General features: G+C 58.2%; 1 protein-coding gene across 2 annotated transcripts; it reads right to left on the reverse strand.

The window, feature by feature from the left end:
• Nucleotides 1-821: 821 nt before the first annotated feature.
• On the reverse strand, nucleotides 822-11,605 carry NCKIPSD (NCK interacting protein with SH3 domain). 2 transcript variants are annotated; one of them, XM_081160649.1, is made up of 13 exons: nucleotides 11,330-11,605; nucleotides 8,757-8,866; nucleotides 8,314-8,518; nucleotides 8,029-8,119; nucleotides 7,287-7,777; nucleotides 5,949-6,119; nucleotides 5,699-5,785; nucleotides 5,476-5,614; nucleotides 5,312-5,392; nucleotides 4,984-5,112; nucleotides 4,811-4,903; nucleotides 4,529-4,701; nucleotides 822-1,722 (listed from the first exon to the last, which is right to left on the reverse strand). In XM_081160649.1, exons 1-13 carry the CDS (start codon nucleotides 11,498-11,500, stop codon nucleotides 1,519-1,521), a joined length of 2,145 nt encoding a protein of 714 aa, XP_081016775.1. In that variant the 5' UTR covers nucleotides 11,501-11,605; the 3' UTR covers nucleotides 822-1,518. The 2 variants fall into 2 exon arrangements, with proteins under 2 accessions (XP_081016775.1, XP_081016776.1); XM_081160650.1 differs by having other exon boundaries at nucleotides 829-1,722; nucleotides 8,307-8,518; nucleotides 11,330-11,589.
• Nucleotides 11,606-11,722: the final 117 nt, after the last annotated feature.

The raw sequence follows: 11,722 nt of genomic DNA on the forward strand, positions 1-11,722 counted from the left end.
CCATCAGCCTCCTGTGCTTTGCTCCCACGAGCTCCCTGTCAAATGTTCTTGCCTCAGCTTCCTAAGGACTCGTTTCCCAGGGACCTATCTCTAGGCCGGGCTTCTCTGTGCTCACTGCTTAGTCTTGTTGGGAGAAAGCCCTCTGCCTTCAGCACCCCAATTAGAAAATAAAAGGTGTGACCACAAGTCATAGTATCAGGGGCTCTGGGTGTGAAGGGAACTGATGAAAACCACTCTGACTGGTTGGTGCCTGGCAGTGGGTTCCTGACTCTCCTCCTTCACTTACAGCAAAAGCTTTTTAAACTTGGGAGACCACAAGGAAAGGCAAGTTTTTGCTCAATGACTCCTAATTCCTCTCAAACAGTAGTGCAAACCTAACCCCATATTTGTTTACATACTCTTTTTGTCCTCCTGCAATTACCAAATTTCTGCCAAAGCTAAAAATGAGGGATCTTGCTGGGCCTCATGACATATAAATAAGGAAAACAGCTGGGCAGGCCTCAGGTGTTCAGAGAGGCCAGGGCTGGAGTAGAGTTTCAATAGGGGAGAAAGATGGCATTCAAGGCAAAGAAAGATTTTAAGCGAAGCCTGAAGGGGCAGTCACCTGCAAATGGACCACAGGGCACTGCTTGGCTGTGGCTCAGAAATGTGAACTCAAGGAAAGAGGCTGGAAAAGGGCCCAAGGGACTCTGAAGGACAGGCCTGTCAGGGACCACCACCACCTCAGGGTGGAGAGGTCAAGGCAAGCTAACGAGGAGATGCTGAGGCCCCATGCCCCTGCCCATCCCCTTCCTACCACCACCCAGGATCATACAGGGAAGCATGTTTCTAGAGGCCTATGATTTATTTCCAAAGGTGAGCTGCAGCACATAGGAAAATACACATGGCTTTTCAGTCTACATTTTTACAGAGAAAATAGAATCTATCATTGGCTTTCTCAGTGCCATCACCCCATTCTGTGAGGCTCAAGGATGGGTGGCCTTTCTCCAAGATGCTGCTTTCAAAGCAGCAGTTTGGTCAAGGCCCCCGGGGGTGGGAGCGAGGGACAGCAACCCCTACGGGGGTAGGGGAAGCACATGAGCAGCACTTACTGCAAAGCTAAGGCAAAAAACAGAGCTGGCGGCAAATCTCCCCTCACCCCAAGGACATGGCTTGCTGAAGCCCAGGACACAGACCAGACAGGTTGGGGATGGTGACTCTGGCCTAGCCTGTTGCAGCAGCAGGACTCTGAGTGTGCATGTGTATATGGGGGAGGGGGAGGGGGACATGCTGAAGAGGCAGCCTAACGGGAGATGGAGGAGCTTCACAAATTCCCTTTGCCCCAGCATTGTTCCCAGAGCGTGGTCCCCAATCCTGAACTTGGCCCCTCGCATCAGCCCTACTTCAGGTGGGGGGCCCTGCTCAAGACCCTTCCACCACCACATCCCCTAACACTGTCAGTGCAAAACATTCTTAGGGCCAAGCCCCAAGTCCCCTGATCCCTGCCCAGGGCTGCAGGGAAGGGTGGAAAGGAAGGTGCTAGCTGGGGGCCTCGCCCAGCACCGGGAATTCCTTGCACATCTCTCGGACAATCATGCGGTCCATCTGGCACTGTGGTGAGGCGTCCTCCTCAGTCAGGATACGTCGCAGTGTGGCTTGCAGGTCAGGGAGCCTGTGGCGGTGCTGCAGATAGGGCGTGGAGCGGACCACGGCATGCATCAGGGAGAGGTACTCCATGCGCAGCTGTGGGGAGAGCAGGCAAAGCTCAGGGACCCCAGGGAGGCACTGCGGCCAGACAGGGACGGGCCACTACTGCCTCATGGCAGCCACATGGACCTGGGGCTGTGGACCAGCTCACACCAATGAAGATCAGGGTCACATACCCAGCACATAGAATGTACTTGGCTTAGAACTGGCCTTTGACAGCTCTCGAATAAGTAAGTGAATGAATTAATCACCCGAAACAGAGAGAGTCCCAGAATGTGGCTGACCCGAGGAGGTCCTGGCTCAGAGAGGTGGCAAGCAGCAGCAGCGAGCCCCTGCCCCTCCTTTAATGCTGAGCCCTCATGGTAATGCCATCTGTAGTCAGAGGCCCTCTGCTTCTCACTTGTCCTCTCACCCTGGCAGATCTCATTCACATCCACAGCTTCAAATGTGACCCACACTCACCCCAGGCCTAGACCTCTCCTGTGAGCTCCAGACGAGAATATCTAACTGTCCATTGTCATCTCCTATATAGCTCGCAGAGTCCTCAAACCCCTATATCCACCATCAAACTCATGACCTTCCCCATCATTCCAAAGCTGAAGGCTTTCTCATGTTCTTTATCCTAATAAAGAGCACTGTTGTCCATTCAAATGCTCAGGCCACACCTGCAGGTGTCCTCTTTGAATCTGACCCCACACCCCCCAAATCAACCCATCCCTGAGACCTGACATCATCTTACGGTCTACACATGCTTAGAGTCCATCCAATACCCAACCCCATCCAATTCCATCCAATTTACCTTCTTCAGGTAAAGAGCTCCAACAGCCCCTCCAATCTGACACCAAGCTGCCCCTTACCATCACTGAGGCCCCCAATCCACTGACCTGACCCAACATTTTCTCTTGGACTATCCCCCTCACCAACCCTCATTTCTCTCTTTACCTTTCATTGGGCAGCATCACCCTGCTAACTCCCACCCTGGTCCGACCTAGCACCTGCAAATCACACCCAGGCGTCTGAGCCGAGGACATACAGCCTCAGGCCTCAGCCTCATTCCCGACCGCAAACCTCCAGTGGACGCGCACTGCCTGGGCCTCCCTCCGCTCCTCTCGGCCATGCTCGCTCCTCCCTTAAAGCACCGCTGCCACCTTCTGTTTTCCAAACGTAAACTGCCCAGTTGGCTGGCCTTGTGCTTCATGGAGAAAACAAGCCACCTTTCTTTTTCTTTCCTTTTTGTAACCCTCACCCAAGGATTTATTTTTATTGATTTTATTTACTCATTAATTTATTTATCCTCACCTGAGGGTATTTTTCCCATTGCTTTTTCAGAGAGAGTGGAAGGGGGAGAGAGAGGAAAAAACACCGAAGTGGGAGAGGCACATCGACTGGCTGCCTCCCGCACGCGCCCCGGATCGAGCCTGCAACTGAGGTACGTGCCCTTGGCCAGGATGGAACCCGGGACCCTGCATTCTGCGGGCCGATGCTCTAACCACTGAGCCAAACCAGCCAGGGCTGTTTTTATTGATTTGAGAGAGGAAGGGAGAGAGAGAAGGAAACATCAATGTGAGAGAGGAACATCTATCGGCTGCCTCTGGTACTCGCCCCAAAAGGGGATCAAACCCGCAACTTGGGTATGTGCCCTGACTGGGGAGCGACCCGGCTTGGTGTATGCGACGATGTTCCAACCAACTGAGCCACCTGGCCAGCGCAACAGGCCATCTTTTAGAAAGCCCTGTCATCTCTCAGCACCTACATTTCCCGTCCCCACGTGAATGAACTGTCAGGGGCCATCCCCTCACCTCCTCTGTGACCTTATCTCCTTGCCTCCTGCAGTGCACCCCCTGCTCCGCAGCACACAGGCCAGTTCTCTGTGCTTCCTGGACTGTTCCCTCTGGCTCGGACACATGCATCAGAATCTCCCACCTTTCAAACACTCTCCCTAGCCCTACATCTCCCTCCAGCAACCCCCCTTTTCCTGAAATGCGCAAGAGTTGTCTCCTCCATTCACTGCTTCCAACCCCCTTCCCCTCCCCATTTCCACTGCCTTCCAACTTCAAATTCTCTCAAATTTCCACTCAGATTCTCTTCCCTCTACTCCACGGACATGGCCTGTCTGTCACCAGTGACCTCTGTGTCGCAAATCTAGTGGCCAACACTCAGTCCCTATCTTACTCAGGCTCCTAATTGTAGAGACAGCTCATGTCCCTCTTCCTCCAAACACGTGGCTTTGGGCTCTTGTCCTCTTGGTTTTCCTCCTGAGTTTCTCCCTACTTACCCTACCGGGTCCACTGCTGAGGCCTGAACTTCCTACTGACCTGTCCCTCCTACTCCCTGTGTGATCACACTGTCACAGGCTTCCCACCAAATCTACGCAAAGACAACTCCGAAGTGTCTCTCCAGTGCCGACTGCCTCCCTGACATCCTCTGTACCTGGATGTCTAGCAGGGATCTTCTCAATCTTGACACATCATAATACAACTCTACCCCTCCCCCCGTCCATGCCACCCAACAGTGGCGGCTGCTTCCTGCCTGGAATCCCATCTGGGGCGTTCACTAGATCATTTCCCCTTCGTCGGAGAAGCACTTGCAGCCTCCACTCTCCACTTCCTCTCCTCACCTCCCACGGCTCCCTCCACTCCAGCTTTCTCTAGACAGGCCACCCCCACATCACCATGGCTGGCTCCTTTGGGTCCTGGCACACCCGTCAGTTTCCAGAGCGCCTCCCACACTTACCTGGTGCCAGCAGCACACCGTCCCTTGTTTCCATTCAGTGTCGTCGTCCCCCCCCCGTTTTTGTTTCCATTTCTACCCACTCCTGTGCCTGCTGCAGCCCCTCCAGCACCTTGTCTCCGGGCGACAGGTCGGCGATGTGCCGCACGGTGATGTCGATGAGCACCATCATGTCCGTGTGGTAGAAGATGGCAGCCGTGGTGGGGCTGGCAAACACGTCCTGCAGGAACTTGAGGATGGAGTGTGGCGGCTGCGGCTCATGTTTGAAGATGCGCACAGGGTCATCTAGGAGGCCGGGAAAGAGGCGTCAGGGAAGCAGGGTCATCCCAGGGAGTTATGGGGTCATGCAGTCCCAGGACACCGAAGCGGTAGCACACACGTCCCTGGCCCTCACCCCCTCTGTTCAGGAGCAAAAGCAGCTTCTCGGAGAAGATCTTGACGTTGGTGTGCTTGCTCAGAGCAGCCATGATGATGTTCTGGTCAGGGGCTGAGAAGAGACGGGGGTATGGACAAGAGTACTAAGCCGGGGGAGCCCCGCTGGTCGCCGCCTCCCGGCCGCCGCCCCACCTGGCAGGTGCAAGTTGAGAGCCAGAAGCAGGTTCGTGCAGAGATCCGGCAGCTGCTCTGTGGTGTCCAAGGGCAGCCCGTCCTCCACAATGCTCAGCAGAAACTGGGCAAAGGGTGTGCCCAGGTGATCTGCAAGAGGGGCACATGGAAGTCTGCAGCCCTGCGCTCTCCCCATACCACCCGGCCTCCTTGCGTTTCTGTGAGCCCTGGAGACACTATCCCTGCCAGGCTACTGTCAGTGGGCCCCCGGGGCCTCAGGCCAGGGGTCCCGGCCCCAGCCTGGCTCTCGGCTCCCTGCAGTGAGCTGGTCGGCAAACAGCCTTCTTACCATAGTGTGCGCAGGGCACTGCCTCCCCCATGGAGAAGACCATGGCCAGGATGAGGGCGGAATAACAAAGTTTCTGGTGATCTGGGGGGGCGAGGCAGACAGTCAGAGACTCTACAGAAGGCAGGAACCCCCCTCCAGGTGGCAGGAAACTCCCCTCGCCTCACCCTGCGTGTCTGTCTGCATGTCCCGTGCCAGTTCCACAGGCAGCACAGATGACACTAGTATGGAGATGATGGCTGCATCTAGGCTGCACATGGCCCCGAAGCACTTGAGGAGCAGCAGCCGCAGTGACACCCGGTGCTCCTGGCAGGGGACGCTGAGTGCTCAGTGCCCGGGACCCCCCCCTCCATCCGGGTCCCTCCGTGCCCCCACCCGTCTTGCACATACCATTTGGTAGTAGGCCACCAAGGCCAGCACAGACTCGAACTCATTTCTCTTGCACATTTTCTTACACACTTCAGGGTCTGCGTCAGTCTGTGGGGTGGAGGAAGTGTTAGAGTCACTCAGTGTGAGCCATGAGACCACACACGAGTGAGCTGAGTGCATGTGGGGGGGAGACCCCTGAGCACTGGAGGATGGCGCAGGGCAGGGTGGCTGCTCTGCATACGGGGGACAGCTGGGGACCCCCACCCCTCACCAGAATGTGCAGCAGCTCCTCCAGGTAGCAGCGGATGACACCCTCGTCTTCATACAGGGCCCAGCTGCGCTGCTGGGCATCGTCCTTCCGCCGAGCCAAGTCTGCAAAGATCACTTCCAGCCGCTGCTGGTCATGGCAGACCTGCCCTGAGGGCAAGGCAGTGCTCAGATCCTGGGGGAGAGAGCGAGGCATGGCTCAGCACACTCTCTGCCCATCACCACCTCCAGGAAGCCCCAAGGCATGGAGCTCAACCCAGGCCCTGAGGTCATGGGCATGAGCTCTAGGCAGTGTCAGGCAAGGGGTCCAGGCCTCACCTACCAGAGCTGCCTCTTGTCAATGTCCTCCTAGGACCAGGCCAGGCTTCTCTTCCCTCCCCCCCACAAATACCTGTTCCCATGACCCACCCCTCAACATCAAGGCCCCCAAGGGTACCAGCCCAGTTCTCCCTCCCTCTCCAAGTAACTCTACTGCCCCCAAGTCTCTGGATAACCTCCTGGGACAGGCTTCTGCATGAAACATGCGTGGGGTGTTTCCCAACTATTGCCCCTCATCCTAGACCTGGATAAACCTCCACGAGAGGGTCATGGACTGTCGCTGCTTGAGTGAGGCTGACACCCCACCCTCCAATTCTACAGGGTGGCACCGCGCCTATCATCTATTCACGTCCCATGTTCCCCTTGATCCCAAGCCCATCGACCCACTGCTCCTCCAACCCCAAACCTGAGCTGCATGGGCCATGGAGCCCCAAGGAGGGTCCCACTATATAGACAGGGCTCACTGCCCTCTAATTCTGCTCCCTGACCAGTGCCCCACCCCATGATGCCCACACACCTCATTCACGTCTGAGTCAGTACTTAGGCCTTCATCAGAGCTCTCAAAGCACCCACTTCTCCCACTGCCAAGGTCAGCAAGACAGTGCCCTCACTCATGCCCTATGTTCATTCCTCTCCTGTAGCCAGGGAGTACTGTTGGCCACCCATGTCTGGTCTCACCTATCACCTGCCCCAGGTCTCACCTCCCACACCACCTGCATGCTCCTCCCTGTGTTCCAGCCACGCTGGCTTCACCCTACTTTCTACTGTGAGCCAAGCTCGGTCCTGCCTCATGGCCTTTGTTCAGACTGAGCCCCAGCCTGGAACACTCATTTTCCCTGTCTCCTTCAAGGATCAGCTTAAACGTCTCCAGCACCTAGCAAAGTGCAGGCCCAGGGCTAGAGCTCAACGAATGCTGGTAGAAGGCAAGTAAAGGCTTGGGTACAAGTGTGAGGGTGGGAATGGGGCAGGAGCGGCAGGGTGGCCCAAGGATGGGGAGGCCCCTGGCCCTGCTGCCCACCCTCACCTTGCCTTCTACCAGCGAGAGGAGGACCTGCTCCATGACAGGTGAGCTGGCTGGCACGGAGGCCTGGATGTGACCCACCACGACGCCAATGGCCACACGGCATAGCTCGTGGCTCAGGCCGGTGTTTCTCCGCACAAGCTCCATCAGCTCTGCCCCGATGGTCTTGGGCACGGCCGTCTCAGCCACCGCCTTCTCCTCTGTGGTCCCCAGGCTCAGTGCACCCAGGGCCTCCAGCTCACTGGGGGCTGAGGGTGTATCAACTGCCACCTCCTCTGTAGGGGGGTCGGGGACTGGCACCTTGGAGGGAGGGGGCTGAGCTTGGGACACAGTGGTATGAGCGCCGCGGCGGGGCACTGGTGGGGGAGTGGGGGAGCAGCTGGGGCCCAGCTCAGATGAGCTGGAGCCCGTATAAAGCGTGTCAAGGGAGGTACTGCTGACTGAGGAGCCACTGGACACAGAACTGCCCCCGGAGGGCGTGGCGTTGCGGCTGCCTGTGGGCAGAGAGTGGATGCTGTGCTGGGGCAGCCCCCTGGGGACTGTACCCCTCCAAGTCCAGAGCCCCCATTTCCCAGTACAGGGCCCAGATCCACTGCCAGACCCTCCCCACCAACCCCAGAGCCCCCAAATGCCCCAACATGTGCTCTGTCCTCCCCGCAAGCCTGGAGCCTCCAACCCCCTGACACGCCGAGCAACCATTCCAAGATCATGGCTCCCCTACAGTTCCCCCAACCCTGCCTCTCACCGCTCCCCGAGGCCACCAGGGCCTCACGATCTCGGCGTTTCACGGGTGGAGGTGGTGTGGCAGGTGCTGCTCGGCGAGGCTGTGGCGGGATCTGCGAGGATGCAAGTGCGGTGTGAGAGGACAGGCTGCCCTCTGGGCTGCCAACCTGGCTAGGGCCCTGTGCTCCTGGCACGGCAGGGCTATGGTCCTGGGCTGCACTTCTGGCCCGAGTGGACCCTCCAAGCCTCTGGACAAAGGCCTTAGGCCCCACCCACCTCCTTTCCTCAGGCTGTTCTCACCATGTACCTGGTAGAGGCCTCCGTCTGCCCCAAGATACTCAGAACTGGGCAGGCTGTGCTGCCTCTCGAACCCAGCACGACACACCCCATTGGGCTGCCTGGCAGCAGCAGCATCCAGATGGTGGTCACTGGTGGACGGGGTCATAGCTGCAGGGCTGGAGGCAGAGGGGCCCCTGCGGGACAGAGTCTCTTTCCGGTGGTGGATCAGCTTCCTAACGGAGGAACAGGGAGATCACTGGGGGTGTGTTACCTCCCAGCTCCGAGTCTTCACATGCTCCCTGTGGGATGCTGGGCCCCCCACAGCCCAGGACCGTCCTGCCTCCCTCATGCTCCACCCTACTCTGCAATACACCCAACTCTGCTCTGAGCACCTACCTCCCTGGCACCCACCTCCCTGGTACCCACCTCCCTGGCACTGACTGGGAGGTGCCCTCCCCTGCTCCCACTCACTGGAGGACTCCGCGCTGCTCCAGGCTGTACTTGCCACCGTCCCGCATGGCTGCATTGTGTACAGCCTCAATGGCCCGGTCAATGGCTTGGAGAACATCCTGCTCCAGGCCCTGAGTGGGGGGGCGGGGGGACAGTTAGATCTGGCGGCCAAGTAAGGGTGCTGATCCCAGGCCCAGCCCAGGATGGAGCCCAGGACAGAGGACCATGCCAGCTAAAGCCTGGCATGCTAGACGTGAACACAGAAAGCTGGACTAGAATATAAAATGGGGTTTTCAAACTGCATCACTCAGGAGCTGGGGCATGGCACATGGGGGCCCCTGCTTAGGATTTGACCCCATAGTGAGGCTCTCACCTAAGATGTCTCTGAAAACCAGGGTTCTAATGCAAAAACACAGCCCAGGACCCCCAGCTTGAGGCCAAGAACACATACCTAGTCTATCCCCAGGCTTGACTCAGAGCTCAGGCTGAGATGCCAAGTAGGTAGCCTCTAGTGTCTGGGACCCTTAACAAATCACCCTGGATCTTGCAGATCCTTCACAAAGCCAAGGTCACACTCCAGCACAGCCCTGTCCTCATAGAGACTTCTGCAGGTCCTGGTAGCTGACGATGGGCCAAAGGGATCTCCTCTCCCCATCCCTGGTACCAGGCCTCACCTCCCCCAAGCTGTTCCAGGAATCTTTCTGACTAAGCCAGGGAAGCAGCAGTTCTGTGTCTGTGGCAAAGAATGGACATAATAGAAGGGCCTGGCCCCTGCCCCAGATTCTGTGTTGCCATGCCCAGCAACTCAAGGGCCGAATCTACCCAGCCTGCCTAGCATGCGGTGGGGAGTAGGGGGTGGTAGCTCTGGGACCAGCCACCTCCACCCCTCCCCTGTTCCTGGCACCCATGGTCCATCAGGCCCAAGGAGCCTCAGAACTGAGGTGACATCACTACAGAGCAGGTTTGAAAGCTTCCCTGATGAGGAAAGACAGACAGATGCAGAGGTCAGCAAAGCCATGCAGGTAACACGGGGCATTCCAGAGTGCAGGGGGACAGGAGACAGAAAGGGGAACAGAAAGGGAAAGACACACATAGAAAGTAAGAAAAACACTGAAACAGAGGAGGGTGGCGGGGAGAGACAGGCAGAGGGAGACAACGCAGAAAGAAATTGAGAGCTGGAGACAGACAGGGAGCGAGTCGGAGGAAGAAAGACACGCCGGTGGAGAGTCAGAATGAGAGTTAGGGAGACCAAGGCAGGGAGATCTGCAGAAGGAAACCAAGACATGGAGAAGATGGAAGCCTCTCTGCCTTCCCCAAACTCCCAGCCCTACTGGCCCTGGCCAGGGGAGGGGCCTCACAGGACCATGTACAGAGGCTTTCCTCAGAGGCCTCCAACAACCTCTCAGCCCCAGAGAGACTGGGTCCGACATGCTCACTCCCGACCCAGCAGCCCTGATGTCCAGCGTTCCCCACTATCACTCCAAGCACTCCTAGATGGGATCAGGCCGAGGGTCCAGGGCCCCGGGTTCATCCCTCTGGTGCAACCAGACAACATCTCCAAATTTATCCTGTTATTTCTGTCCTGAACTGGGCTGGAACAAGATGTTTACTAAAAGCTAGGGACTAGGATGGCATGAGGGTGTCTGGCACTGGCCTGGCCGGGAGGCTCCAGGCCTTCCTTCCCTGTGGTCAGAATAGGCCAGCTGGAGACACTGCATCCCAGCCCCAACAGCAGGACTATTCTTGGGGAAACAGGAACTGGGGCTGCAGCCTCCATTGGAAGGAAATGGGGCCATAGCCAGACCTGGGGAAGCCATGGGGAGGTCTCACTTCCTCACAATGGGAGCAGCCCCCATTCCTGGCTGGGGACAAAAAGGGATGGAGCTCCCTCACTTTCAAAGAAAGGAAGTCTGAAAAGTCAGAACCTGAGGCTTGGGGGAGTGGGGAGAGTAGTGCCAGGAAGTGTCAGCAGGGGCTGGGATTCTTGGTTCAAAGTGGGTGGGTGGGTGGTCTTAGGAAGAGCTTAAGGGGTGGCTGGAGTATAGGAAGGTGAAAGACACTGAAGTCTCAGGGCTTTGGAGGTCATCTAGGGGATAGGGGTGCCCATGGCTCTGGGGTCCAAGTGTGTGGGGGGCGCTAAGGACATGGAGGATGGTTAGGGAAACAGGTGGTGTCCAGGGTGGCCAGGGTCTCAGTGGTGGAAGCAGTGGCTCCAGTTGGGGGTCTGAGGGTGAGAGGCAAGAGTCTGGAGTCTTAGGGATCTGGGGAACTGGTCAGAATTGGGTGAGGCTGGAATCCTGGGCTGACTCTTGAATTCTATTTAGATGAGGTCCCACTGGGTCTGAGATCCCAAGGAGAGTCGGGGTTTTGGTAGGTCTGAAGTCCTTCGAGGTGACTGTCAAGGGCCTGGTTTTATGTGGAGGTGCGAGCTCTTGCAGTCCCAGTCCTCGTGGGTCTGGGGTCTCAGGGTCAGGCTGTCAAACTCCCTCTCTGCTGGAGGTCCCGCGGACCCAGCGTTCCGGGGTGGGTCCTGCGAGCCCATCACGCGGCCCAGGCGAGGGGCGCGGAGGGCCGGCCGGGAGGGGCACACTCACCTGCAGGCGGCGCAGGTAGGCGGGCGGCACGTAGCCGGTCTCGCCACTGCGCGCCCGCGCCGCCAGCCACCAGTGCGTGCTGCTGCGCTCCAGCACCAGGAAGGTCTCGCCTGCAGCGAACGTCAGCGCATTAGGCTCCGCCGAGCGGAACGCGTACAGCGCGCGGTACATGGGGCCGAGCTGGGCCGCCCTGGAGCAGGGTAGGCGGTGGCGGCTGCGGAACCAGGACCCAGGCCACCAGCGCCGCGCCCGGGCGCCCCGTGACACACGACGCGTGCGCGCGCACGCTGCCCGCCGCAGCCCCGCCTCCGAGTGTGTGGTCCCACGCACGCTAGCGCCGCGCCCCCTGGCGGCCCCAAACGGCTCGGAGTCTGCGGTCTCTTCGGCCCTGGG

The sequence above is a fragment of the Miniopterus schreibersii genome (genome assembly GCF_964146895.1).
Source record: "Miniopterus schreibersii genome assembly, chromosome: 15".
Lineage (NCBI taxonomy): Eukaryota > Metazoa > Chordata > Mammalia > Chiroptera > Miniopteridae > Miniopterus > Miniopterus schreibersii.